The following is a 27,821-nucleotide window of genomic DNA, read 5'->3' on the forward strand; positions in this document are numbered from 1 at the left end:
ACATGTATGTTCAGTAGTTTATAACATGAATTTATCAATATTATAACATAATCAATGTATGTTGACTAGTTTATAACATGATTTTATCATTATTATAACATAATCAATTTATGTTCACTAGTTAATAACATCAATGTATCATTATTATAACATAATGAATGTGTGTTTACTAGTTTATAACATGAATTTATCATTATTATAACACAATAAATGTATGTTCAGTAGTTTATAACATGAATTTATCATTATTATAACATAATAAATGTATTTAATTTAGTTTATAACGTTGATTTATTAATGTACAGGATTTATAAACTGAATTTATGTATGTACATTAGTTTACAAAATTATTCATATATGTAAAGGATTTATTAACTATATGTATTTATTTGTACAGGATTTTATTAACACCATTTAGTTATAAACAGGATATTATTAACAAAATTTGCTTATATACAGAATTTATTTCCAAAATCTAATCCTATCCTAATTATGTAATTGGTGTCTCATATTTATAAGGTCAGGATTACATTATTGTGTGTCATTCTAGTATAGTTGAAAAGCAATAATAAGGAGAGAGACAAATTCCTGATGTTATAAACAGCTATATTAATGTTTTGGTCTGACTTTTGTGCCATAATCAATTTGTTGGATTCGATTTGTTAGATGAGAAACAACTGAGGAAGATCCACACTTAAAGAGAACACACAACAGTAGGAGTTTTTAATGAACTATTTATTGTAATTGTGGGTCATAATTACAAAGGTAAAGGCATGCACACATGAGCCTCAGTCAAGCTTCAAGTCCAATGTGAATTCAAACATCATAATGTATCATGCAAAGTATGGACTGTCTGTAAACCTCTACATTTTCTATTGGACATAATTGACTTATACAGAGTGAAATTAACAAATACCAGCGTGTATTATCTTCAGAAGTGTCAACACATTCATTATCCAACATTACTCAAGTCGTTTTTTTTCAGTTTCTTTCCACATAGAAATTCTGCAACACCATACGAACACAAAACCTTTGTTTACAGTGTACATCCCCTTTTCCTATCTTCAACAAACACTCGTCAAAAAACAAAGAACATGTAAATACTGTGTGTGTGTTATATGTGCTTCAATATGTTTTTTTTACACTCGACATGAACTTATCAAAGCTAGAACCAAAACACTGCTGACATGCATCTGAGCCGACACAGTCTTACAAACACAAGAGGGGGACAAAGAAGTGAACTGCCTTTTTTCCCCCTGTGGTGAAAAGCATGCCACACCACAGACCAGCACGCCCTCTCCCACACCCATTTATCCGTCTTGCCGTCCCTCCATCCGCTTTCGGGCCGCTAACCTTCGTAGGTGAGAGAAGAGGATCACTCAATGGCGACAAATGTCTGCAAAGCTAAAGTGTCTCATTGCATTCTGTCCATTTTTTTGTTTTTTTGTTTTTACTTCTCCTGCTCGACAACCTTCACCTCGCTCATGTACTTGTCAATCAGGTTGAGGGGCACGCCGCGTTGCATGAGTTCGTAGAAGGTGAAGCCCCCTGGTGGACGACAGGAAAAAACTCTTGTAATATTGGCGGGAGGTACAGAAGGCGGAGGTGAAGAAGGAAGAACAGAGAGAGAAGAAGAAAGCTGAGGAGCAACAGGCCGAACCAAGCAAAACAAACAAAGCAAAAAGATCAGGCCAGACGTTCACAACACTGGAGTGAAAAGAGAGAAGACAGGTGGTCAGAAAAGTTCCACAGTTCTAAATTGTCCCAATTCCTCACTATACACTAAATGTCTTAAAGGAGACATGTGATGCTTTTTCGGATTTTTCCCAAATCAGCTGGAGGAGGAGCTCCTCTACCCCACAGAAAAGTCTGGCCGATACTTCCTCATCTTTGCGACGTCCCATATTTGCATAATTCCCGCCCAGCAGCTAGTCTGAGGCCGACGTTTCCTTCATGTGCTGTAAGCAGTTGACCAATCATAAAAGACTGTGGCCCGCTGGCCAATCAGAGCAGACTGGGCTTTATCGGGAGGGGGGCCTTAAAGAGACAGGAGCTAAAACCAAGTGTTTCAGCCAGAGGCTGAAAAGAGGAGCTGCAGCAATCGACGTCATGAGGAAAGTGATTTTTTTTTTAATTATTAAAAATCGACCGAATAGTTTAATAATTGAACTCAAAAGCGCAGATGTCAATGTCACGGTGGCGTTGGCAGAAAAGTGTTGTGCCAGTCCATCTGGTAGGAATTTAGATATTTCCCTTGCTAGTTATATTATACTAAATGTACTATATTGCGTTTTCTCATCAGATTCTAGACTTAACATAAACGTTCTAACAACTAGTATCTAGTGGGGAATTGGGACAGAGATTTATCTGCTCAGGTTCACAGAACTAGAAGAAAAGACACATATGATTGCAAATTAATGCATGTGAAGATTGTTGCATTGCTAAATAACGTCTTTCGTCATCAACAACAAGCCAAAGCCTGCAACAGATAAAATGCTGTGTTCACTAATCCGGCAGTTACAAACACAACATGGAAAATACCCACTGTTAGTATGATCCTGTGTCTATAAACATGTATAAAGACATTTATATAGCCTTAAAGTCAGTCCCAGTTATAACAGATGCTGCCCTCGGTAGTTAGGAAGTTGGCAAAACGTTTTTTACTCACCTTTTCTGCGGCTCAAGTTACATGAGAGGTTGTCTTTAAATCAATGTACATATTCAAAACAGTTGGTTAAAGCCAGCCAGCTAATACTCATCATTTAGCAAAAGCCGTCATGCAGATCCAGTTTTATTTCTCTGATTCCTGTTTATTGGGGAAGAGAAGCTGCTTCAGTCGCAGTGACTGTGACGAGCGAGGTTACAGAGGCTGGCTGAGAAGATGCATAATGAGTAACATAAGCTTCATATGCCAAAACCATATGAAAGCTTACCTTATGTGAACATACATTCACAATTCTTGAGTTTGGACTGGGGGAGAGAGAAGAGAAGAGGGGTTAACACAATGTTTACATGGAGTTATATGTGTGCACCAGGGAATACTGTTGAGTTATTACTGAACTCTTTTATATGAGGAGTTAACCGTGTGGAATCTGTGGAGAACAGTTAAATAATACAACATGAAAACAGCTCTGTATGTTATGCCCACTGAGGTGTGACTGGTGACAGGCTCTCGTCCTGTCCACGCTAATGCAGATATTTTTGCAAAACAAACTTTTTCCTTTGCTCTTGATTCTCTCATCCACACTTAGGTCACTAAAAGCAGATTTTTACACGCCCTCCAAAAGTGCAGATTTTCAAGAACTCCGTTTATGGGAGTGATGATCTCACAGCTTACTGCGCACCTTGGTTAGTTTGGTTAGTTTGGTTAGGAAGGCAAGGTGTAGTTACAAGTTTGCAGCTAAATTTAGCATCACTGCACCACGTTATCAGGATTCACAGGCGTCTGCCTCAGCCAAATATGACTTGGTGTTTGATGGTTCATCGATCTTATCGCCACCTACTTGACCGACATGCTTGTTTGAGCGTTTGTAGTTGTTTTTGCATTCTCGTCTGGACGGAGATATTCTGTTAAACGAAGTTTGTGTGGACAGAGACGGAACTGAGGGGAAAATATCCGTTCAGAGAAATATCTGCAGTAGCGTAGACAAGGCCTGTGTGTGGATATGGTGTGTGGGGATGATGAACAAGATGGCTGGATGAACTGGGCTGGATAGAGGTGTGTGACAACACAAGGGGGATAAACCTCAGCATGTCGTGGTGATGGAGAAGTGGAACGGATTATTATTACATCTATTTTAAAATATGGTGTCCAGTGGCCCATTGCACCAGATATTCATAACTTCAGACCTTCCCAAGTTTTAATATAAGTGTTCACTAGGTAGAGATTTACATATCGTTACATTTAAAACAACTTGCACCACCAAATTAGTTTTAACTTAATATTTATAATGAACTGTTTTGAATATATAAATCTGACCCACATGATAAAATGCTGTTTAACACGCACAGAAAAAACCCCAATATACGTATGAGAGCTTCTCACTGTCACATGTACAATAAATAAAGTCATATAAATAAAACTAATTATCTAACCTACATTTATTCATGATTGGCACATAAGTTGAATGTATTGTGAGGTCCTTGCAACAGATTTACACATTACTTAAATCTATTATGTAAGAAATGTCTTCAATAGTTAGGTTTTAATGGTGCAAACCGATTTTCGCAAATCACCAGTTTGAAACTAGCTAGTTGTCTCTAAGAACTCAATGAATTTACGAATAGCTGGTGCAACCCAATCCAGATACTTACACGTCCATCGCCATATGGTCAGCCGCTTGGTAGACTGTAACACACAGCTCAAACACTGGGGGAGTTGGTTTCCCAAAGTAGTCTTTGCTATTTAACATTCTTTACAGACTGATGCCAGTAAATGGTTCAGTAGTTTGCCTCTAAGATGAAAAGACATGACTAATAAGCAGCAGAAATGAAATAAAACCAGAAAACGTTGGGAAACTAGACTCTGATACAGACTGGTTCCCAGTGAGGCACACAGCGCTGGCCTCCGGCTCCACACTGACCTTTGACCTCCAGCTTGCACTCCACTTGGGCCTCTCCCAGGTCGTTGATGGCCTTGCAGGTGTACAGGCCACCGTCATAGGGGCTGGGCTTTCTGATCTCCAGGGTACATACTCCCTGGTTGCTAAACATGCGGTAGCGCGGGTCGTCGACAATCATGATCTTATTCTTCATCCAGATGACTTTGGGCTGCAGGCGGAAACGGAGGATGTTATTCCAGCAGACAGATTGGAGAAGGCATTTTGATGCTGTGGTTTTAATGGTAGAATCTATTTCTCTTAAATTACATTTCTTGTACCATCAATGTGTTATCGTTTATGACATGACAGAATTCACCAAGGCAACAGAAGTCTCTATGGCACATTGTCCTAATTCCTCAATTATGTTCAGTCCATCCACAACTTTGCTGTTCTCTGCTGTTTTTTTGTTTGTTCCATTTATTTTAATAGCTGTCAATTAGCTGTCAACAGAGCAACAACTGAATTCTTTCCTGATCTCCGTAGTTAATTTGATGAGCACTATATTATTATTATCAGAAGAAAAAATATCCCAAACCCAAAGAATTCCATCCATGTTTCCATTAAATGGTCCCATCCTTTAAAATGAGATATAACAAGGTATAAAATGTGTTCTACTGCAACATATACTTACCTGAGTGTGTTCTACACATGCACCATTTCTACCTGCAGTTCTCCCACCTACCCTTGGGTTGGCACGGACACTACAGTTCAGAGTAGCATTGTAGCCCGCGACGGCAGCAGTGTTGATCAGCGGCTGCGTGAACTTTGGCGCCTCCTTGAAGTCGTGGTCGTTGTACTCGGGCGTCTTCACCTGCAAGCCTGTGGGGGTAAGGGTAAAGGAATGGGGTTGTGCATGATACTGAGCGGTATCATGTGGGAAAATCCCTATGTAATGAGGGAAAGACAATGTTTCTTTATTTATCAGCGACTGAGACACCAACGTTTAAGGGCCTGTCAGTCATAGCCCGACCCCCCTGTTGTATTTGAGGGTGGATCACTGACAGTACCTTTCAGATAACAGCTGTGGAAACAGAGGTCAGCAAATGAAATTGCTTTAATGATATTTTCAATATACAATACCAGTGTGGTTTGTTCCAAGAGTTTTCACTTTGGAAGCATTTTCCCTCATTGAAAATTAGTAGTTTTTAAAGTCATAAATACAAACTTAAAAATGTAATCTAAAGCTACTTTCAGACATGCTCTAAACTCCAGACATTTTCCTGAAATTTTCCAGAGGGGCTGTATGTGAGAACGCAAATGTCGGCTACTCCAGACATTTTCGGAAACTTTCAGAGTGAACCCAGAATACAGCAGGAAAACATTCAGTGAGCAATTGGGCATCTTGATTTATCTAATACGTGATGGACGCGAAGCTACGTATTGCAAATTGTCTACGTCATGTGCTGCCTACTTCATGCTCTATCCAGACGCCACCTCTCCCCTGAATGTCCCGGGTTTTTTCCTGAATTTGATCCGAACAATCTCCTGCTTCTTTCCTCACACGTTTCAGTCAAACCCCGGAAAATGTCTGGAAATTGTACGGACATTCAAACCAATTAAAACGTCCCTCTCATCTCTCTCATTCATACACACAAACCCGAACGATTTCACCCACTGATATCCCAGTCGATTGTACCTTCTTTCATGATGAGGGCGCTCTTTTTGGTTTGGGTGGCGGCCTCGCTCAGGCCGCACATATTCTCTGAGTAGATCCTGAAGAAGTACTCGTTCCCGACCACCAGCTCTGTGATGGTGATGCAGGTGCGATGGTAGTGCTCGATGCACGTGAACCACTCCTGAAAAGCGGAGTAGAGAAGCAGGGGTAAATTCTGCAGAAGTGCTGAATATGTGGGATGTTTCTCATGCATCTTTATCATCGTATGAATCAATCTCTTACCATTGTCTTCTTGTCTGCTTTTTGAATGGTGTAGCCTATGATTGGGGCGTTGCCGTTGTCTTTTGGTTGAGTCCACACCAAAGCCACATTTCCTCCCCATACATCTTCAATTGTGACGCACTGGGGAGGTCCAGGAAGGTCTTAAAGTCACAGAATGGATAATGAGTTCATGGTTTGTTTCTTGAAAAATATCAGAATTAAATTATGATCTGGATTATGTTTACGAGCATGATACATTTGCTCACCTATGATTTGAATGTCAATAATGGCTGTGTCCACGTGGTTGTCAACCTGCACTGCCATCTCGTACTTCCCAGAGTGACTGCGCTCTGCCTTACGGATGAAGATGATGCTGTCGCAGTCTGTGTTCCGGATGTTGACGTGGGAAGGCTCTATGGGCTTCCCGTCCTTCAACCACAGGACCTTTGGCCTGGGTTTGCCCTGCAGACATCACACAGAACAGCATGAGTTCAGTATTCTCCTCCAGAGATGAAGAGAGAAGATTACTGGAGCGGGAAGAGATTTACCATAAATGGCACCACAAGGTTGACCGCTTCTCCGACTCTACGAGTGTACGTCTGCTTCAAGTGGCGGGGGACCCGGATCTTGGGGGGTTCTGAGGAGGAGACACACTTGAAGGTTAGTTCCTTTGAAACGATGTTAGATTTCCTTTTCACCTTTTCATCCAAAATGTCCGACTTCCACGCCAAATCATAAACTCACCAATAACCTCTTTGACCATGACGGAGTGCTGAAGGGTCCGGGGAGTGCTCGAACCTGCAGCGTTCATGGCCTTGACTCGAACTAAGATTTTGGTGCCTGGAATGAGTCCAGTGATGGTGTGCTTCGTTTTCTCTGTCAGCTCATTGTTGGATGTTACCCAATCATCAGCTGTCGGGAAAACAGTCACTAATTTCAGTTTCTGTTTCACACGCTTATGATATAATATCACATTAACCCCATGTACACTGTGCGATGATAGTGATCTTACAGGTTGATTGAATATCACACTGTCTGGTGAGCTGTAGGGCTACAATATAAAGTTTGCATGTTCTCCTTGTGTCTGCGTTGGTTTACTTCAGTTTACTCAAGGTTCTTCCCACAGTCCAAAGACATTGGAGACTCTAAATTGACTTTGAGTGTCAATGTGAGTGTGGATGATTGTTTGTCTCTGTGTGTTGTCCCTGCAATACGCAGGCGACCTGTTCACGTTATGCCCTGTCTCTTGCCCAATGTTGGGGATTGGCTCCATGTGAAAGAACATTGTCGTAGGTGTGGTAGGTGTCTATGGAACCCAAGAATAACAGGGGTTCTGTTAGACCCTTTAGTATCTTTGTACTTGACTCACTTCCTTCTATGCAGTACTCCACCAAGTATCCATCCAGACCGGCAGCTCCGATGGTCTCAGGAGGACGCCACTTTACAGTTACTGAGGTGTCTGTGACATCATCCACAACCAGCATGGTGGGCTCACTGGTCACAGCTGAGGGGAGATCAGAGGAGTCACAGTTTGATTCCCAACAATGGACATGAAGAAGATCGGAAAACATCCATTTCGGTGAGTCACGAGTCACATGAGCGAGGCGCCCCTCTCTGCGGCTGGTATGGTATCAATCTCCCTGTCAGATCTCATTAGTCCCTGCTCCTGCCGTCTATTCTTGTATTCTGAATCATACTTAACTCCTATTGAACCCCATGACAGACCCCATCTCCTAAACCTCTAATCCACAGATGATTTGGCAGCCATTATAAAGACATATTTAATATCCTCTAAAGCTCCTGCGTGTCTCGTGGAGGTCACAGTCAGAATGCTTGGGATGGTGGAGTATGGGGAGGAACAGCTGCGTTGCTGGGGTACCAAGGGCAGATTGCACATGCACTACCAAAGGCTCACTGTTTGAAATTTTGTCCACTATTAGGGGATGGTTGTTAGATAAGGTGAAGCCGAACAGCTCAAAGGACTGCTAAGTGGAGACATTGGGCTACTCACCGAGGGGAGTGAAGGCTTTGGATGGTTCACTGGGCTTAGACACGCCGATAGCATTGACCGCAAAGATCCGCACTTCATACGGCACGCCTTCAATCATCTTCTTGGGTTCGAATAATAGTTCTTTGATCAGGTCGAAGTTCAGTCTCATCCATCTGGAGCTCTGTTTCTTCTTTCTCTCGATGAAGTAGCCTTCACAGGACCATCGGAGGCATTTAAAACCAACACATGCATTTTAAACTGTGGTAATAAAAAGGATGCATGTGACGTTTACCTAATATTGGCGAACCCCCATCATATTTCGGTGGTTCCCATGTCATAGAGCACCAATCACCCCCAACTACTGGAACCATGGGAGCCTCTGGAGGGTCAGGAATGTCTGCAGACAAGACAGACGTTTATTAAGGATTCAAGAGAGACTTTTACAACCGTCTCTGTGTTTTTTGGATCCAAGCCTCTTGTGATGTCTTACCTACAACCTTGATCTTGATGCTGGCCGTGGCCTCACCGGCCTCATTCTGCAGGACGATCTTGTATTTCCCTGTGTCCTCCCTCTCTGTGATGTCGATTGTAAGGCTGGTCTGATCACCGTAAGTTTCAGCTCGGACACGGTTGCCTGACTCCAGAATGACCTGAGGCGGAAGAGACGGAAACGAAACAAAATGTACACTATAGCTTTAAAATGAAGTAGAATAGAAGCCTTGGTGATCAACAGATGATATTTTAAAGCAGTCGCATCTTTGAGAAGAGTTGAAGACTGAAGCTCACCCGCTCTCCCTTCATCCACACCACTCTGGGCACTGGTTCTCCAGTGATGGGGATCTCCAAGCGAAGTTTGTTCCCTGCCACAATTGTCATGGTGTTTTCTGGTAAGTTCAAGCTGTCCAAGTGCACTCTCGGAGGGTCTGCACATCATAAAATCAGATCGTTAAAAGATAGAAAATATTTAGAAAGATTTTCAAAGCTCCATTCAGGAAAGAATTGTGTTTGTACCAATGATGTGAATTTTGGCAGAGAGGCTCTGTGAATATCCCTCAGGTACAAAGGTGTAATCTCCTGCATCGTGGAGAGAGCAAGTCCCAATTTCAAGTCGGTGGACCCTGAAAGACCAAAATAATGTCACTTATCAGCCATTTGAAGCAGCTTGTGACTGAGTAAGTTCAACAGAGAGGACATACTTATTTCTTTGGATGATGTTGATGCGGTCGTTGGGCTGGATCAGCTGTCCATTCCTGTACCAGCGGCCTGGGATGTTGCCGGGGAAGATCTCGCAGTGCATTTTGATTGGTTGACCCAGCTTCACTGTGATGTCCTGCAGATCCTGGAAGATCTTCAGTGGTTTCACTAAAGAACAGCAACAGAACTAACGCTAAATTATCTGAAAAGCATTCAAGCAATTCATAACGTTTAAAAAAAAAGAAAAGACGTTACATACAGTCGACTTTTACGTGAGCCTCAGATGTGCCCCCGGTGGCCATGATGGAGTATGTCCCAGTGTCCTCTCTGGAGGCGTCATCGATCACCAAGAAGTGTTTGGTTCCCTCAGACTTCACTCGGTATCTGGAGCGCACTCCTGTGGGAACCTCGACACCGTTCTTCATCCTGAAGGAGGAAGAAGCATTTTAAATACACACACACACACTCACACAATAACGCTCATTTGGATGATTTGAAAAGCTTTATTTTATTTTTATGTAATTCTAAAAGAAAAGAACAATGTAATTTGAGAAAATACAAAGTCCTGAAACTGTACCTAGCATTTATTTTAAGTAATTATGCACCTTCAATTTTTTTTTATTATATTTAAATCTTACCATTTGACCTGAGCACCCTCCTCTGACACCTCACACTCCAGCTCGATCCTCTCATTCACTGTCGTCTTCACCGCCTCAATACCTCTAACGATCTTAACTGGCAACTCTGTAGGACGAGGGTAGAAGAAGAGACTGAAGTCAGATGGATGGACAGGTATTAAAAAGATTGAAGAATCTTATATTAGTGCACGAAGACCTGAACATTTAATGGAGATACCTTTGACAAACAGCTCGGTGGAGCACTTCTCGTCTCCTGCAGCCACAGAATAGGCTGCGTCGTCGTTCAGGCTGCAGTTGTTGATGACCATAATCCTCAGTGTTCCCTTTTGCTCAAAAATATACCTAAACAGTCAGTCCATTAGTTACAACAGTGGTCAACTGACGAAGCTGCTGCTATAGGAATTCAGGAATATATTAGCCAATAAAAAGCAGTTCAGATTGAAATAGAAAATACTCAAGACAAGAAGAAGACAAAACTTGTGAACTACAGGAAACAAAAACATTCCTAAAACCACATTACAATAATACGTGATTATTCAGTCAACATGCATCTAAAACTTGGTGCAAACCCAGAAATGTGACTAGACAGTGAAAGCAGGATTGTACCAAAACTGACTGTGCGGACTGATAGACTTACTTCCTTTGACTAAAGGTCGGCAGAGGAGCCAGAATGGGGCCACAGACAGGAAGGACCACCATAATATTACAGACAGACGGACACACACAGATACATAGACAAAGACAGAGAGACATCATGCCTGGATGCGTACAGAATGTTGTCAGCAATAGTGTTACAACAGAGATAAGGATCAGAAGAGAGACAGTGATTGACAGTGAGGCCTCGAGGAGAGGGAGCCCTGGAGAAGGAGCCACAGGAGACCAAAAGCAGAAAACAGCAATAACCTCCCAGATGGCTTTAACTGCGAGTGGCTTTGAACAGAACTCCGAGTCAATGTGCGTCTGGTTAGTCGTAATATTTATTTAGCTTACAACGAAACTTAATCTATTTAACACTTTAAAATGTCTCTCAGGTTATTACTCGAACTGGTATTAGCCTTATGAGGAAAGAGTGTCAGTACAAACGACCCCTTTCACATTAAAAATGTCAATTTTATCCATTTTATGAAAATATTCGCTATAGCAGCTTAAAGCTTGATCATTTTTTAAATCCATCTCATATAATAGTATTTTACTTTGACAAGACAATCTTAACTTGAAGATTTGTCAGAATGCTACTCATACGTTTTAACTTTTTTGTTGCCACTCACTATGATGAGTCCTAAATCTTGGATTCCTCGTTCTTTCATCCTTGGTGGATTTTAAGGATTTTGAATCTATTGTTGAATACATGATCAATATTTGTGTGATTTAGCTTCTACAGTATTAAATCTGTTCCAAAGCCAGACCCGGTTAAAGACCTGTGGAGGAGGTACCGCCTTTTTCCTGCACAAAGTAGGACATATACAACAGTTAATGTGAACAGTTGACATCATACACTGCATCACACCCAAATGTAGCTCTGCACTTGTTTATTTTATGCTGCATATGTGTGTGAAACTGCATGGAAGCTAATTAGAGCCACATTAGAGTCGAGGTAATGTTATTTGTTCACCGGGCAATGGTTCACAGTGCAGTTAGAGTTATTTAAATGTGTGACTGAACTACGGTTAAATCATTTCTGTTGTATTTCTGTTGGGGCGTTTGTGAGAATGTAGCGTGTGGAATCAAACATGTGAACCATTGTGCTTTTGAGTTGGAACAACATGTAAACACAGAATATCAGAGAAGAAGTAAGCGAATACAAACGAAGTGCATTTTTCCTCCAGTAAAAAGGCACTTCGTTCGCGTAGTGTTGACAGGGAGAAGACAGAGAGGAGACACAGAGGCGGGGGGGGGGTCGTACTTGGGAGTGGGCCTGATTTCCTGTCCGTTCTTGTACCACTTCAGATCGACAGTGGGGTCGGCGAGGTCGACCACCAGGCGGATCTTCCCACCTTTATCCGCCTGGTAAGCCGGGTCCAGCTTCTTTGCAAAAGCTTTGAAAAGACAAAAATGAAGTTCACCAAACAAAGCACATTTAAACCCTTTCATTTTAAGTCCTTTAAACTCTGCATCACCTTCGCTCTTCTTCTCCTCTCTCGGGATCTTCTTCATCCTCCTCAGCAGACCCCTCAGATCTGTGATGCCGTACATGAAGGCGATCTTCTCGTACTCGTCAGGCCGGGCGTTCTTCAGGATATCCCACACATCCACCTCTGGGGTGTCGTCCTGCTGTTTCGGCTCCCTAGTGGTGCCGAGTACGAGGGAACAGCGTGAGGGAAGGAGTCATCGGCTGGTGTTTGCAACGTGTCCTGAGGAGCTACTCAGTGGTTTCTATACGAGAAGGGTCTGGTAAAGGTAGGAGATTCCCACTCGAAGACACTAAGCTTTACCTCATTTTCATTTTCAGGAGTCATCTACTGTCTATAAGGTTTTTCTTAAAAAGGGCGTTCCTCAGGACATGTCACACAAAGGGATGGGCATGGTGAGCTGTCCACCTGTCTGTTAACATTGGCTCTGAAGTCATATGTCAACGGTGACAAGGAGGCAGCGCTATTAATACAATACATAGAGCTGTTCTGTACTCTAGCTGGAAGTTGTTGTGGGTTAATTGTGTGTGCATGTTTTTTTTAAAGCACATATACGTCCCCTAGGATTTAGCTTCCTCTTTGCTTTTATTTGCTGTGTAAAATATCTTTCTACACTGATAAGGACAGGACTCTCGTTTAGAAATGCTTCATTAACTCCTTTTTGTTTGCCTGAATAGCATCAAAATTCAAAATAAATACCAAAAATTCAATTATCTTCACCAAGGAGCCTTTGTTTTCCCCCCTGTCTGTTTGTTTGTCGGCTTTCTATGTTTATTTATTTGTAAGTTAGACAGATTACCACAAAACTTGGTGGAAGAATGTAAAATGGATGATTTTGTTCTTGTAAAAGTGTCAATCATTGTGTAATAAGACGTTGATTTGCAGCATGCAGGGATTCAGGGGGAAACCTGCCACATAGATCTTTAACGAGGACTCTCATGTATTTCCTATTGCTCCAGTGAACTGGCCCATCCCTTTGTTTAATGTTGGTTTGGTTGATCACTTCAGAGCTGCTCCGACACTGTTAGATGACGTATGTGTCTATAGGAGCTGTTAGCGGAGAGGTTAGAGGAGATATTGCCCTGCACATGAGTGCATACGGTACGTTAGTCTATATAAAGAACATTCAGTCAGTCCGCTCTTTCACAGACATTTACCCAAATGTCTGAAAGATTGGAGGTGAATAGCATCAAGTATTATTCCATTTTTGTTTTGCGTGTGTTTCTCATCCGTTTATTTTCAGGCATTTATGAAGGAGGCCAAAATAAACATGGTGGGGTTTGTCTTATATTTCTATATTGAAATAAAATGACAATGTAGCGGTAACACTATTTTCCAGCCTCATTTCTCAGTGGCCCCCGAGCACATCGTGAATGATCCAAAATGGCGCTCTCTGCCTCGTGAAGGTGACGTTCGACGTGAAACGGTCACTTCAGAGTGTTTTCGGTCGCGAGGCCCATTTCCATCATCGCCGATTGCCGCCGGAGCCGTTAGGAATGCTGCGTTCAAATGAAGTGTTACCGTTCTACAGTAGGCCAACACTCTTGCTCGTCCAATTCCTACAGCTACATGTCATGCTGGGGACTCTACAGGATTACAGTACTCACCCGCAGTAAGGTCTAATCGTTTTAATACCTATGGTTTTCTCTGTACTAACCTTTGATTTCTGAATATGTAGGGGAGAAGAAGAGACAAGCCCAAAATAAATGTAGAATGTCGCCGGTGAACAGTGTCACTGCCTATAGGTCTATTTGTGCTCACACTTTAATCGCTGCAGGGTGTCAGCTCAAATATGCAAATATGCATGATGGTGTTTGGAGGCACCACAGTGATTCTGGTATAGCACAGAGGTTTTCAAACTGTGAGGCACGTCACCCACAGGGGCATGGGAGGGATGGGGGATCTTAGAAAAGACTTAATTTTACATTGTTCCAAAGAATGAAAAGTACAAGTTTAGAAAATTCAATTCAATTCAAAATACATAGGCCAACAAATTGAAGTTGACAAAATCAATTAATATTAACTTCTTTCATGCTGCATAGTATATTCTTAGATATTCCTTGTTTTCCTGCCTATATGTTTATCTCAGAATATATATTCTACTTCCTCTACTCAAAATAGTCTGTTGGCAAAGGTTTATCTACATATCTTTACGTTTTTTAAACATATATATATATATATATTTTTTTGCCTCTTTTTGACTATCTGCTGGTGTAACAAGCCAGCGTTGAATCAGATCTTATCTTATCAAATCATTCTGATATTTTTTTGGCCATTAGGATAAACTGTGGTGTTCAGGGCGGAGGTAAAGGGGCGGGGCTGCAGTTGTCTCAATGTTAACGAAGTGGGCGCTCACAGTGTTAGACTTTGAAAACCCCGGCTATAGCCTCATGTGTCGTATGTCGACTTGAACTCGCCTCTCAAACAGAGGCCTCATACAAACCAAATTACAGTTACATCATCTTGTAGAAACAGAGAAGAAGCACATCCAGGAAAAAAAGGGGCTTAAAATGGTGTAAAGAAAAAAAAAACCCCACTCTGGGTTGGGATGTGATTCTCACCTATGTTTAAGGAGACCACTAAAGTCAAGCTCGCCTGCATCCTCTTGTCCTTCACTGCTGTTGTTAACAAGGAGAGATTAATGAAGACTTAATCAGAGACGGAACAGCTACAGGCACTAGACAACAATGCTAAAAGAGCAACACAAAGCAGAAGACTCTTGACGTCAATGTGTTAACTCCGAGCTAACACGATTGGTCGAGAGTCGTCCCAGGTTACATTGCCACGATGTTGAGTCAATGTTGAGACAACATTACCGAGCAGCAACATTGTGATGATGCAATGACGCTGGGATGCTTTGCGTTGCTTTCATTGTTTTGTAAAGGAGATTTCAAATCCAAGTGTTGGCCTTTAATTCCACGTGGAGATTACTTACCGGGAAAAAAGGTTAATGACATTATAACAAACCATCTTGTCACACTTACATGTAATATCGAATATATTACTTGAAGGTGAAATGTTCATAGTTTCTCTTTTCTTTGGTGTTTCAGGAGTAATTATGAGTACGGAACATTTGTTAGAGACCAGCTCCTCCGAAACAGTTAAGAATACTTTTGAATACTGAATTCAAAAATGGCTGCTGTCGACCTCTTCTGAATATCAATGTTATAGTCTTGTAGCTGCATCACATTCTTTTTGTTACCTTCTTTTGAAAGCTGATCGGATATCAATATTCTGTGAGCCCTGCTCAGCTTCTGGAAGACAGTAACAACACACATGCTAGTCAGCGTTTGTGCTATTATCCTCTGTAGACTGTATATAAAGATGGAGGACATGACAAAAAAGTGGAGCCAAAACATCTTGATCGCCCCCTGGTGGCTGGCTGCTGTATAGGTCATAAACCATGCTCCCTTCATGTTAGTCGATGGGATCAAAATAAAAAGGCAAACTAGCCTATGCGTCAAATAATTTTTTTGTTTTTGGCAGCGCTCGCATCCGAAGATATTTTGGCTTCATTTTTGTATCGTGGGAGGAACCGGAGACGCGTCGTCGATCTTTATTTATAGTCTGTTTCTCCCAATGTTTATAAATATAAATATAATGAACATAATCGCTCGGACAAACCTTTAATTTCCAGGTCAAAGGAGCAGCTGTCAAACTTGTCCTTGTAGGTGACCTCGCACCTGTAGTTCCCGGCATAGTTCTCTTTGGCCTTGATGATGTGCATCTCAAATGTGTGGATCTGTCAGGGAGGGTGATTGGTAGGAATCATTTGCATGTCGTGTGGTGCTGACAGGTTGTGTGTGTCGCTGCCTTGCTGTAGGGTACCTTGGTGAGTCGGTCAAAGGTCTCTTTCAGCTGCAGGTGCTTCCCTGTTTTGCTGGCCAGATCCATCCATTTTCCTTTGAACCACTTGATGGTGGGTTTGCGGAGGAGGTCTTTGCACTCCACCTTGGCCACGAAGCTGATGTCGGCCCCTTTGGACACAAAGTTCAAAATAACCAATCAGTTGTTGGTTCCACTGCCACCACCTGATGGCAATGGAACCAGTGTGTGGAATTCCTTCTGTATTTTCCTTTTTAACACATATTCCCCTGTGTTGTCACTCACCCACTGGGATGGTGCCACCTTGAGGTTTCTCTGTCAGCAGGGTGGACAGCGGCGGGGTGACAACGGGCTTGTCCAGTTCATCCGGGTTCTGGCCTTCTCCCAGAGACCACACTGCTCCGTCAGGAGAGACAAACGACACACAGATCTCCATTGCCATTGTGTAAGAGTGTTACAGTGAGTATTTCACACACCCACCTTCTATCATCTGAAAGTTTTAGTCCTACCAGAGTCGAGTTACAAAGAGAAACCGAAAGAGACTAAAAAGACGCACATTTTCTCACTTTCAACAAACACACCACGTACAGCAGCGGAGTTTAAGCTCATTGCAGCATGGAAAGCATGGCACGGACAATATGAAGCACAGATAGGGTGGATCGCTTCCGATGCAGAACATGATTTAGGGGCATTTTCAGCAAATGTATTTATTCGGAAAACTCCCGATTGTAAATTCCTCCTTTTCCTGATGCTCCACTCTTCTGTGTGGTCCTGGAGGTCTGACTGCGAATGAATCACACTAATCTGGTTGTTCCCAGATCCCCACACTGTTGTCTGGGGCGGTCTTCACATGAGATGCAAGTTTTCCTTTGACAAAATGTTGTCTATGAAATCCTACAAGACATTTAATTCCCCCAAAGCCCCATCATACCCTTTATGTGGCCAGGAGGACAGATAACACTTCAGGAAAACAGACTTTTTCATATTTCACAACCTTTAGACCGATTAACCCGGAAAGCTGCTGAGCAAGGTTTGATTTGACCAAATCAGTTTAAGTTCTTCTTGTGGTGTTTTAAAAATCAACATATTTACTCCAATAGTCTCGTACTCGTCTTCCACTTTATTACCTGAGTCTTTTCTCCCCATGGCTGACACAGGGACGCTATCATCTGAACAAAGACAGAGAGAAGTTTACAGCATATTGTGCAGAATAGTACTGTAAAGTCCACTGGAGCAAGCACACACTTATGAGAAGTAACCAACAAGCAATTAAAGACTTCAACACACTGACCTGAGGGATTCAACACCCTAATAATTAAAATTAAAAGGAAAAAAACTGCATCAGACCATTAATGGGTATATATTAATATGTTAAAAGGGAAAAAATTGGAACATCTTCCATCTATTGAGAATCTAAATTCTAGACACACCAAAACATCTAGAAATAAACATGTGTCCAACATGTTTCCTATGTTCAGACAGATTCTGAATAAAATAAACTACTGGTTTGGTTGGTACTACAGAAGTGGAAGGTTTTAATAGAGGGATCTTACTAGGCAGATCAACTGAGAGTTTCTTGACTGAATTGGCATCCTCTGTGAAGAAAGCAGAGTCATCATTGAAATTAATCAGGTGACAAGACTTAGGCCCTTTATTTGGATAAGCCGCGCATGAGAAATATATATTTTATCCTTCCTATATTATATATTTTGGTTTTACAGGACAAATGGCTCCACATACAGCTGCTTTATTCAGCTTTTTAATGGGAAGCAACAAGGATGGTCTCTGAGACAGTTCCAAATACTGACATCGACATATAAAACTTAAAATATAACCAATACAATTTGGAATACTCAGACATTTTGGTAAATTTGCTTTCTACTTGCTGATTTAACAAGATTTACATGGGAACATGAAACATTCTGTTAAGGCATAAAGGCTAAATGCAGACAGGAAGTTATGTCAGCTGCATCGAAGCTCCTTCTCAAAAGCTTTGTCTTACGTACAAATTATCTTTTATTGTAATATGTAAGTTATTAAATATTGTAATATCATATTTTATTTTCACTATGACAAAGGCCAGCAATTTTTCCAGCTTCAGTTTTAAAGCTGGGTCAATACTGTGTACGTCACCTACCTAGTTTACGGCACTAGCTAGACTCGAAATTAAAATTGATATCAAGCAAATTTTCCAAATGTCTGAGTATTTTACAAAGGCAAATGAAAAAAGCAAGGGTATCACCATAAAAAGGAATATGGCCCCAGAACAATTTAAGACATTTCGTTTGCATGATCCTTTCTATCACATCAAAACAAAGTTCACTGATTTAAATGATAATTCTGACGGCCGGAGTTTGTCCATTTTTAATATCCGAGGGGATTCATGCTGTGTTTTAAATTTCACTGCTAACAAAGTGTTCTGGGACAAAGAAACATCAATAAACAAATACACAAGATTCAACATAAAATATGAACCAATAAAGTGCACTTATATTAACAAGCATAAACACAAAACGTCCATGTATTCATTTATAATACATACATGTGAAATAATCATAGCCACATCTATACCCTCATTTAAGATCAACAAATAAAGGTTGATGTGCTTGTATGAATTTTTCTGTGGCATTGTGCATGTAGAAATCACACATCTGCAACATGTATGTCTACGGCGACATACATCGGAATATTTACAGGTTTGACACGAACATATGTAGAAAAATCACGTAATACCCCCTATTCCTGGGAAGCACGTCTAGGTGGATGGATGTTGTTGGGCTTAACTTAAGATGAGTGCGCCATCGCAACCGTCCTCAAGGAGTGAGGTGAGGAGGAATAAATGGGGAACGTACTGAGGGTTGTTATGGTTACCAACCTGCTTGGGGTGTTGGGGATGGGGTAGTGGCTGCTTCATGATCGTCATCTGCAATAGAGGCGTCATAGACAAATAGACCCACCTATCAAAAAGCTCCAAGTCCATCATTGGCAGGCCAACAAGACACAAGACTCACATGCGGGACAAGACTATGAATGGATCATTGTGACATGCAGCTCTTGGACAGTTGGAATGAGACCAGAATGTCAACTGAACAATTTGGCTTGTGTCTTATGAAGACGTAGCTACCCTGTGACTGAGGGATGAGAAAATGTGCATGAAAATATTCATGTGGTCAAGCTGCAGACAAAAGCACACTTGCAATGCATTGCGTGTATCATGAAAAGAAGAAGCAACAAAGATGAAAAGATTAAAACCTTGTGTAACTTAAAAGCATGTGAAGCTGTATTTCTCTGCTTCTACACGATGAAGATCAGAGCATCTGAAGACACAAGCTGACTTTGTCGTTCCTACAGAGTGTCAGCATGTTTCTGCAGCTCTGTTGTTACAGTCATGGTTCTGGATTAGAGAGTAATGAATTCAGATCGCTTACTCACCTTGCACACAAATAGCATCCTGTGCCCTTCCAGGATTAAATCCATACTACATCAATAAATCCTTATCTATTCGTCTATGTTAGTCTTTAATGTGAAATGTACAATTACTGTGTCAGTGCCGCATGATGTTTGATTTTTTTCGAAGTTTACATGCTGTTAAAACCAAGTTGGGACGGAAGCATCGTTTTAAAAGCAAATTACAAATCAATGCATGGCTCCAGTCAGTGAGAGCGAAGTCCATTGCATTCTTAGCAGGGAAATAAAGGTCATCTAGTCGCTTTCTGCTGCAAGAAAAGCCAAGTTTTAGATATGCAAGATAAAAAGAAGCTGCTGAGCCACGTATTGTGCAAGTGAAGGAACTAGTGAGACGTTCGGGGCTTCTTTCAGTATTGATTTGTCTGAGGGGTAAAAACATGCACCTAAACAAGGAGAGACGTTGGACTGATTTGTATTTAAGAGGAATACTTACCAAGTTGTGGGGGAGAGCAAGGGCCCGGCTCTTCCTTTACAGCCGAGTTAGCGGCCTCTGCTTGCTCTGTCACCCCAACCCCACCAGGCTGTGGTTGGTTTGAGCCATTCTCAGTGGGACTCTGCTCCTGAGCCTCCACAGCCTGTAACGGCTCAGGCTCTGGGGGCTCTGGCATCTTCCCAACAGTCTCTACTGGCTCTTGCCCCTCTGCTACCGCCTCTGTACAGCAGACAAAGCGCCGGGCTGGAGCAGCGGCAAGCATCGCGCACAAGCACGGGCAAGACAATGCTTGCTCAAATGGTATAAATATCTAATGACCAGATCCAATCATCCAGAGGTGTAATTTCCACATCCAAAATCAAGTCGTCAAATTGAACAAAATGAGCGAATTAAACGTCCAAAAACTGTTATGAAATGATTGAAGCTTAATTGAGGTATACATGATGTCTGGAGCTGTGATTGGACATTTATCTGGTCATTGAATATCTATACTGTAAAGATATCAAAGCAGCAGGGATTCACTGACTCTCACAGAATGTATAAAATATCCTTATTACTTATATGTTTAGAATATGGAGGCTCGAAATTGACAAAAGTTTGTTAAAAAGTCTAAGATACTATACGCAAAAATATCAATAAGAAAAATAAAGTTGTTAAAATTGAAATAGCAAAAATATTTTATACTTTATACTTTTATTTAAACGTACTCAGTTGTGCAAAACCTAAATACATTTCATCTTTTATCACAAAAGACAAATAAATCTTATATTTAAAAGATTCAAATTCAAATTAAGTTTTGAGTTTTATCAAGAAAACCAATTATTATTTATCCATCATTCAAATGAAATGAGAGAATTTTTTGTATTTCAGACTGAAATGATTGATGATTATCAAAATAGTTTAAAATGTATTTCCTTTCAGTTCAGTAACTGATTGATTCACTAGAGATCTTTTACTTGTTTCAACTTGTCTCCGTCCACAGAGTCAGTCAAACCCAACTTCTCTAATCCCTTCACTTCATACCTCCAGTGTCATGACTCAGTTTGTCAAAGTCGTGCAAATACAACAGCAGCCACAGCACCGGTTAGTGACAGCACCACGACCCAAGGCAAAGTGCATGTGGAGCAGTGCGGGTATGTGGACATGTGCACAGTCAGTGTGGGGGTGGGGGCCTCACTTACAGCTAACCTAAGTAACTCTTTGCGTGAACATATTGAACAATTCATACCTTCACAAGAAAAGTGCAGTGTCAGGCCTCTCCAAGTGAATTGAGTAACAAAAGAAAACAGTGATGGCACACACCAAACGAACACGTGATGTGAGAGCGATGTGCACAGAGTGAAACAGCAGAGTGAAGGGGGTGTGGGGGTGTGGGGGGTAGGTGATGGCGTCCGTCAGGGTTACCCACCTGGCGGGGGAGAAACCTCAAGGGAAATCTCAGGTAGCGGCATCGGAGCGCCGTTACTTTCTGGGGCAACACTTTCTGAGCGTGTGACAAATATAATGGTGGATGGAGCAGCTGCTTTAATGAGCACAAAGCTTCAGCATCTGCTTCTCTCAAGTCTCAGACACACACACACACACATAGACACACACACACACGTAGAAACACACAAACGTGGAGTAACGCATTCATCCACCCACCTGGCCGCATGTCGCCATTCACACTTTCTCAAAGTACTTTTTTCCGGAGCATCCTCACAGTCGATATGTACACATGACCCACAGAAGAAATATAGATATAGATCCATTATATTCTATCATCAACTATATTCCTGCTTCTTAATACTTATTAGGTTTGATTAGAGGTTTGTAAAATCATTATAGTTAATATGCTCCTTAAAAAACTAATTCTATCAAGACTGAAGGCTTGATCACAGCATTCTGTCAAGGTGTTGTACCTGTTAATGCTTTGTCAGGTAGTATTCTATGTTATATATTATTTTATTGATTGCACTACACATATTGTATATTATACACATATAAAACTCCTAATTAATCCAGTTTCATGTGTTATGAGCAGTTTTGGGCAGATACAGATTACAAGAATGTGTACAATACGGCCACTAGGGGTCAATCAGTCAAAACACTATTGTTGGTGAAAATGCACCTGATGCGACTTCGGCGCAAATCATGTTCACGGATAAGATAATGTAGTAAAGTTTAATTTACGTTACGCAGCAAACGGCAACGGATAATCGTGATCCCTTACGTGTGACCTATACAAACATTTTTAGTTGGACCCTAAAAAGCTGAGCTCCCCCTCTACCCCGACCACGTTGGAGCCTCAAGATGCTGCAAGGTCAAAGTCTAGCGCCGGCAAAAAGGCCAGTCGCATGTCCACACGGGAAGGCGGGGGGGCGTCAGCTGAATCAACAGAGAGGGATCAGCTGGCTGGCGAGAGGAATGTCAGAGACGCTGACAGCTCGGCCGTCGCCACAGATCACTCATTCATGCCAAATTGTGATTGTTGTGTTGCAAGTGAAGAGGTGTTTAGTTTTGTGCTTATGCACCTTAGTGCAAATAAGGGGTTGAGGTTTGAGGAGCGCACTTTGAGTCGGGTGTTCTCTACTGAAGCTGTACGACTCGACTTGTCCCCCCAGTGTTTTCAGGCAAAATATATATGATTCTTATGTCGGCTCAACTGCAAACAGTGCACAGCTATAATCTGCTTGACTGTGAGGTGACGGGGGGGGGGGGATTAGATGAGTACTGCCGTCCACTCACCTTCTGGCTGGCCGTTTGGCATCTCATCTAAAGAAAGAAAAAAACATCAGTGTCAAACAGGAAATCAAGATCTCGTGTCGTATGGCTCCAGAACAATCCACTCAAATATCTCCCTCCATTTGTGACTCACTTTATTGATCAACATTCATTCAGGCTTATCGTCTTTTTTTTGTTAGACTGGCTCCTCAAGCGTAGACACCACGTAGTCTTAGCTGATTATTACGAAGGCCCCATGACGCACCATGTGTTTGCCCTCTGCCTCGTCTAGACCTATGAAGCTAATGATGGGGGGGGGGGCGGGCACCAACAGAAACATGTTAAGATGCAACGATCAAAACCGTGTAACAGGACTCGGTGCGGGGCCTCAGCCGATCAAAGCATCCACACAGCCCCTGGCATCCAATGACGTGGGTTAAAACGTTAACCTCTTTTGTTATTGGCTAATGGCACATGGAGCAACCAGAGGTTGTCTAGGACACATGGGAAGTCATACAACATCAGCATCATGGAGCAGCAGATGCATTTATTGTCCTTGCTCAGTTTGGATTCTTGGTAGTGGGGATTTAGAGTTGAGGGACAGAGCCTTGGACCCGACACGTGTAGGTGCTGTAGCTGACATGGATCTCCTCAAAAAGACTAGAGCAGTGGAAGAAGTACAACTCTGCTCCATCTTGAAATGTTTTGTTTCCAAAGCTGGTGGAGCATGTTGATGGATTAGTCATCATCAGCCGCATCCATTGCTTCTGCTCATCGTGATCCTTCCTCCATCACAGTGAATAAAAGTACACAAACACTGTGATGGTGCAGCAGTAATGAGACGAGGCAAAACTTTGGCCGTGCATCGTGAAGCAGATGAGAGCGCAAACACAATTATTGCGGGGAGTAATGGTGATTTATAAATCTTTTAATACCTTTAATATTGTGTGTGACATATATTATGCCTGACCACAACTAGGAATGCTCTAGATTGGGTGTTTTACATTTTGTGTTGGGAATTCCTATCCTTGAGAGTCTTCACTCTCATGAGAATAACGGACATCTTGACCTATAGTGATCGAGACTGCTCTCTGCCCCCGTTTGGAACACCAGTTAGAAATTCAGCATTCTCATGTGTTCCTGCAACATTTAGTGATGGTTTCATACTTGGTCTAAGACCTTACAAACTTTTTATTATGGCTGTTGGTTATTTTGGCTGATTACATCTCTGCTCAGGTTCAAGGACCTGGAAGACTTTGCTTCTGATGAAAGTGAAGTCACCGTCAGAATGATTAATGAAGATGTCACTTGTTCCACCCAACAGGTGCAGCAAAGGTCAGTCTACAGACAGAGACCTGAGAAGAGGTCACATCATCGCCAAAGTAAGTCGAATTAAAAGTTATCATCGTTGACTGGAAGCAAACAGTGTGACACATGCCTATGATGCATGTATGTATTTATGCACATTTATGTCTTGTGTTGAGTGCTGACACTCAATCAAGTCATCCAGAATTCAGTGCATCGATCAGTTATTAATTTGGAGTTTTGCAGGACGGATACACAGAGAAAGTACGTTGGACAGGGATTTAGGAGCAGTTGCACTTCAGCATTTTTAATAAAAGGGAGAAATCAAGACTGTTAATAAATAAATATGTTTGTTTTTCATTGCACATGAATAGTTAATAGCGTCTATAAAATCAATACTCCACCACAGTTTTTCTCTCTCTTCATGTATTTGATGACTGACTATGAACAATTTTTTTTAATCTTTTTACGCAACCAGTACTCGAGACCCGAGACCGAGACCCGAGACCGAGACCCTTCTTTTAGCGCCTTCGCAAATGGAAACTCCTTCCTTCCCTTCGATAAGACTTGGCCAGTCTATGAATACTGCCGCCCTAACTCCTTGTATGTCAATGCACTGTGAACCATTGTTACCATCCACTTTCTCCCGTCGCTCCGTTGCTTCTGATATCCCTCCATTTGTGATGATTCCCTCTCAGCATTCCTTTGTCAAAATTAGCCGCCCTCCCACCTCACTTCCAAACAATGTGTCGCTGGCCACTGGGCCGCAATCCTGGAGGGTCACATCATGCGGCCGGGAATGAGCCCCGCTCGCTCTCTGTCTCAACACCGCTGAGATAATGAGAGTGGAGAAAGGTTTTGTTTTACCTCTGAGGACTCCCAGTGCAGCTGACAGGGCTGCAGGTATTTTCAGCTGTTGCCCCTGCTGGCTTGCAGACAGAAGGGCTCACACAGGCTCCGGCAAGGGCCAAACTGCCAGCAGCTTCATTTTCCCTAATATAGACCGTTATTACTTTATTAATGATGAGCTTAAATTAATGATGTGGATGCTCTCGTTCTGTTCACACCTTGTTTATTTTTTTTATTCTGCTTTGAAAGGGATTACAAACGGGGGGGAACTTGCATGACCCTGTTTGCAGGATGAGAGCTGCGCTGGGGCGGCAATTAGCTGCTGACAGGCCTTTCCCCTTGTGTTTTACCACAGGTCTGATTTATGAGGAGGTATTCAGTAACACAAAGCAACAATGCCAGACGACAAAACCCCGGGGAGAGTGAAGGGCCATAGTGACAGTAAATCTCATGACGTGAAGACAACGGGCTTCACCGCAAACGAAACCCAAAACTTAGCAGCAGCGAGGGTAGTCCTGGGAGGCCTCCGGGGACAGGGTCGGACGTCTGAGTGATCCGTCCTTAACGGAGGGGAGCAGGGAGGTGTCTGTTTTGGCGTGTGGCACAGGAGAGGACGAGGGTTTAGGTGGCAGCGGAGGGAGATGGCAGGGAACAAGGGATTAAAAGCGCACTCATTCTGAACTATTCCAGGGACAAGAATCCCGGTCCCAAGAGATCCACGGGGGACTCAGCCAGTCCATCATCTCTGGTTCGGACTTTTTAAAGGCTGGAGAGTGGGGCGTCTAAAACAACAGGCTTCCTCCTCCTCAGCTGTTCAGACTCATTTAAAGAACAATACTTTTTTCTACCCTCATTTATCTGCTGCTCTGTGGCTATTTGTGGGTAGTGTTTGCGGTAGACAGGAATCTGCTGCCGCTATTTCTCCACTGCTTTGTCTCTGAGGGGATCAGGGATCAACGTGGGGGCATCTGCACTGTACACTATCGACCGCACAGAGCTACATAATGATAGACTGGTTTCTGACTCTAATATTTGGATTTGGGGAGCTTGCAGTTAGCCAATCTGCATCAATGCCAATGAAAGACCCCGTCTCAAAAGGGAGGCGAGAGTCCACTCAGTCAAGGTTTTATTTATTTAAATAACCCAATATTACAAATCACAAATTTCCTCTACTGGCCTCTGGACCTTTAACCTTTGTTAGGGCGAAGAAAAAACTCCACAAAAGTTATTCTGAGACGTACAAAGGAAGAAATCTTCTTAAGACGGATCTTGTTAGCATCTACAGTTTGTACATATCACGCCTGACATGTGAGGAGGTCTGAGGTCCATGTAAGGATGACAGGTTTATTAAAAACTTGTATCAGCTCTCATCAGGAAGGTTTCCAAGACCCAAACAAAATGTTCAGTTTCCTCTACATGGGCATGTCTGGCTCATCGGGCAGACCCCCAAAGAGCACGGCTAGCGGGGAGGGTGGGAGTAACACCATATCGTAATGACAGACAAGAGCAGATTAAGAGGGAATGTTGATGGACACGATGGTGCAGATGAATGGCGTTATGGTGTGCAGGACGGGAACATGTGAAGATGATGTGTGCGGTTAAATATGGACCTGAATTGTGGGTGGAGGGAAAGTCTGAGGGGGTCTGAACTCTTCTTTCCCTGCAGTCATCGGAGAGACAAACACAGTCAAGCTAGCGTTTATCCTCCTGAGGCCCAACCCTCGCTCAGTTCACCCCAATTGCATCATCCTTCGTTGGTTCGCGTCTGGCTCGGGCACTCGACAACATTCCTCCGCTGAGCTTCATCGTTGAGTCTTTTCTGCAGCGGCATCACCCAGGACCATCCGACGCGCCCGACCCCTCAGCAACAATAGTATCTGTTCATAAACCTCAAATCTTCTCCTGCAGGCATCAGTAATACAACACCACTGTCAAAGTCACTTTGAGGATTCCTAGGAACGAGCTGGCGGGTGATGGAGCTCCCTGCTGCTAATATCAACTGTCTGCTCCTCTCAATTAAGGACAATGAAAAACAGAAAATCGCTTCAACTCACTGAAGGAGTCGTACAATCAGATAAAACATGCTAGAGGCATCATGCTGACTCCATCCTCACTCTCCACACTCCTACCTTTCTTTGTGGGCTCTGGCATCTTGAGCCGTGTCCCAAGAAAAGCGTTGAGGAGTCAAAAAAGGTGCAGGCGGGTAGAAACCTTCAGTGAGGCGAGTCTCCGTGGAAGAGAGACGACGAGGATGATGGTGATGATGAGATGGTGGCAGACAAAAACCTCTGGGACCCCTCGGACCACAGTGATGGGAGATGAGAAGGGCACAGGGATACGGCTTGGAAATCTCAGTGGGGGAGGAGAGAGGACGAGGGACACATACAAGGGGGACAGGCTCTCAGGCCTTATATAGAGAGGGGGTACGCTCCTCCTCTCTGTAATTGAAAGTGGAGATCTGCAGCATCACTGTCCCCTACCACTGGCTCCTGTGCCAGCTTTTAACTTTAACACACTTTGGTTTTAAAATTACTTTGTGATTTTTACTTAAAGGTTAAAGTAATATTGTCATTTTTGCCTTTTGCGGCAAATGAAAAAAGCAAGACTACAATAGCCAGTTTATACAACCTGAATTCACCTCTCTGCCGTGGGCACTGTGCCATTGCAGTGGCACTGTGCCAAACCAGATCCTTGGAACGTTGAACTTAGTTAAACTTTTGCCGCAACACAACATCATCTGCATGGAAGCGACCATTCCCGCAAAGACAACTTTACTGTACCAGATTGTTATAAATTGCTGTGCGGTATTT

The 27,821-nt window shown here is 42.5% G+C and overlaps 1 protein-coding gene across 17 annotated transcripts; it reads right to left on the reverse strand.

The window, feature by feature from the left end:
- Positions 1-716: 716 nt before the first annotated feature.
- On the reverse strand, positions 717-27,383 carry mybpc1 (myosin binding protein C1). 17 transcript variants are annotated; one of them, XM_047338535.1, is made up of 35 exons: positions 27,141-27,383; positions 22,882-22,908; positions 21,563-21,637; positions 20,155-20,373; positions 19,129-19,176; positions 17,807-17,848; positions 17,381-17,422; positions 16,539-16,658; positions 16,257-16,405; positions 16,053-16,170; positions 15,631-15,682; positions 14,990-15,046; positions 14,086-14,094; positions 12,417-12,583; positions 12,203-12,335; positions 10,937-10,945; positions 10,517-10,641; positions 10,300-10,405; positions 9,921-10,087; positions 9,664-9,829; positions 9,479-9,585; positions 9,254-9,390; positions 8,958-9,117; positions 8,760-8,864; positions 8,489-8,677; positions 7,847-7,981; positions 7,222-7,389; positions 7,026-7,114; positions 6,744-6,939; positions 6,499-6,638; positions 6,238-6,397; positions 5,284-5,420; positions 4,584-4,770; positions 2,934-2,970; positions 717-1,548 (listed from the first exon to the last, which is right to left on the reverse strand). In XM_047338535.1, exons 1-34 carry the CDS (start codon positions 27,160-27,162, stop codon positions 2,951-2,953), a joined length of 3,783 nt encoding a protein of 1,260 aa, XP_047194491.1. In that variant the 5' UTR covers positions 27,163-27,383; the 3' UTR covers positions 717-1,548; positions 2,934-2,950. The 17 variants fall into 17 exon arrangements, with proteins under 17 accessions (XP_047194491.1, XP_047194486.1, XP_047194485.1 ...); XM_047338530.1 differs by lacking the exon at positions 2,934-2,970 and having other exon boundaries at positions 16,539-16,649; XM_047338529.1 differs by lacking the exon at positions 2,934-2,970.
- Positions 27,384-27,821: the final 438 nt, after the last annotated feature.

This window comes from Hippoglossus stenolepis, chromosome 22 (assembly GCF_022539355.2).
Source record: "Hippoglossus stenolepis isolate QCI-W04-F060 chromosome 22, HSTE1.2, whole genome shotgun sequence".
Taxonomy (NCBI): Eukaryota; Metazoa; Chordata; class Actinopteri; order Pleuronectiformes; family Pleuronectidae; genus Hippoglossus; species Hippoglossus stenolepis.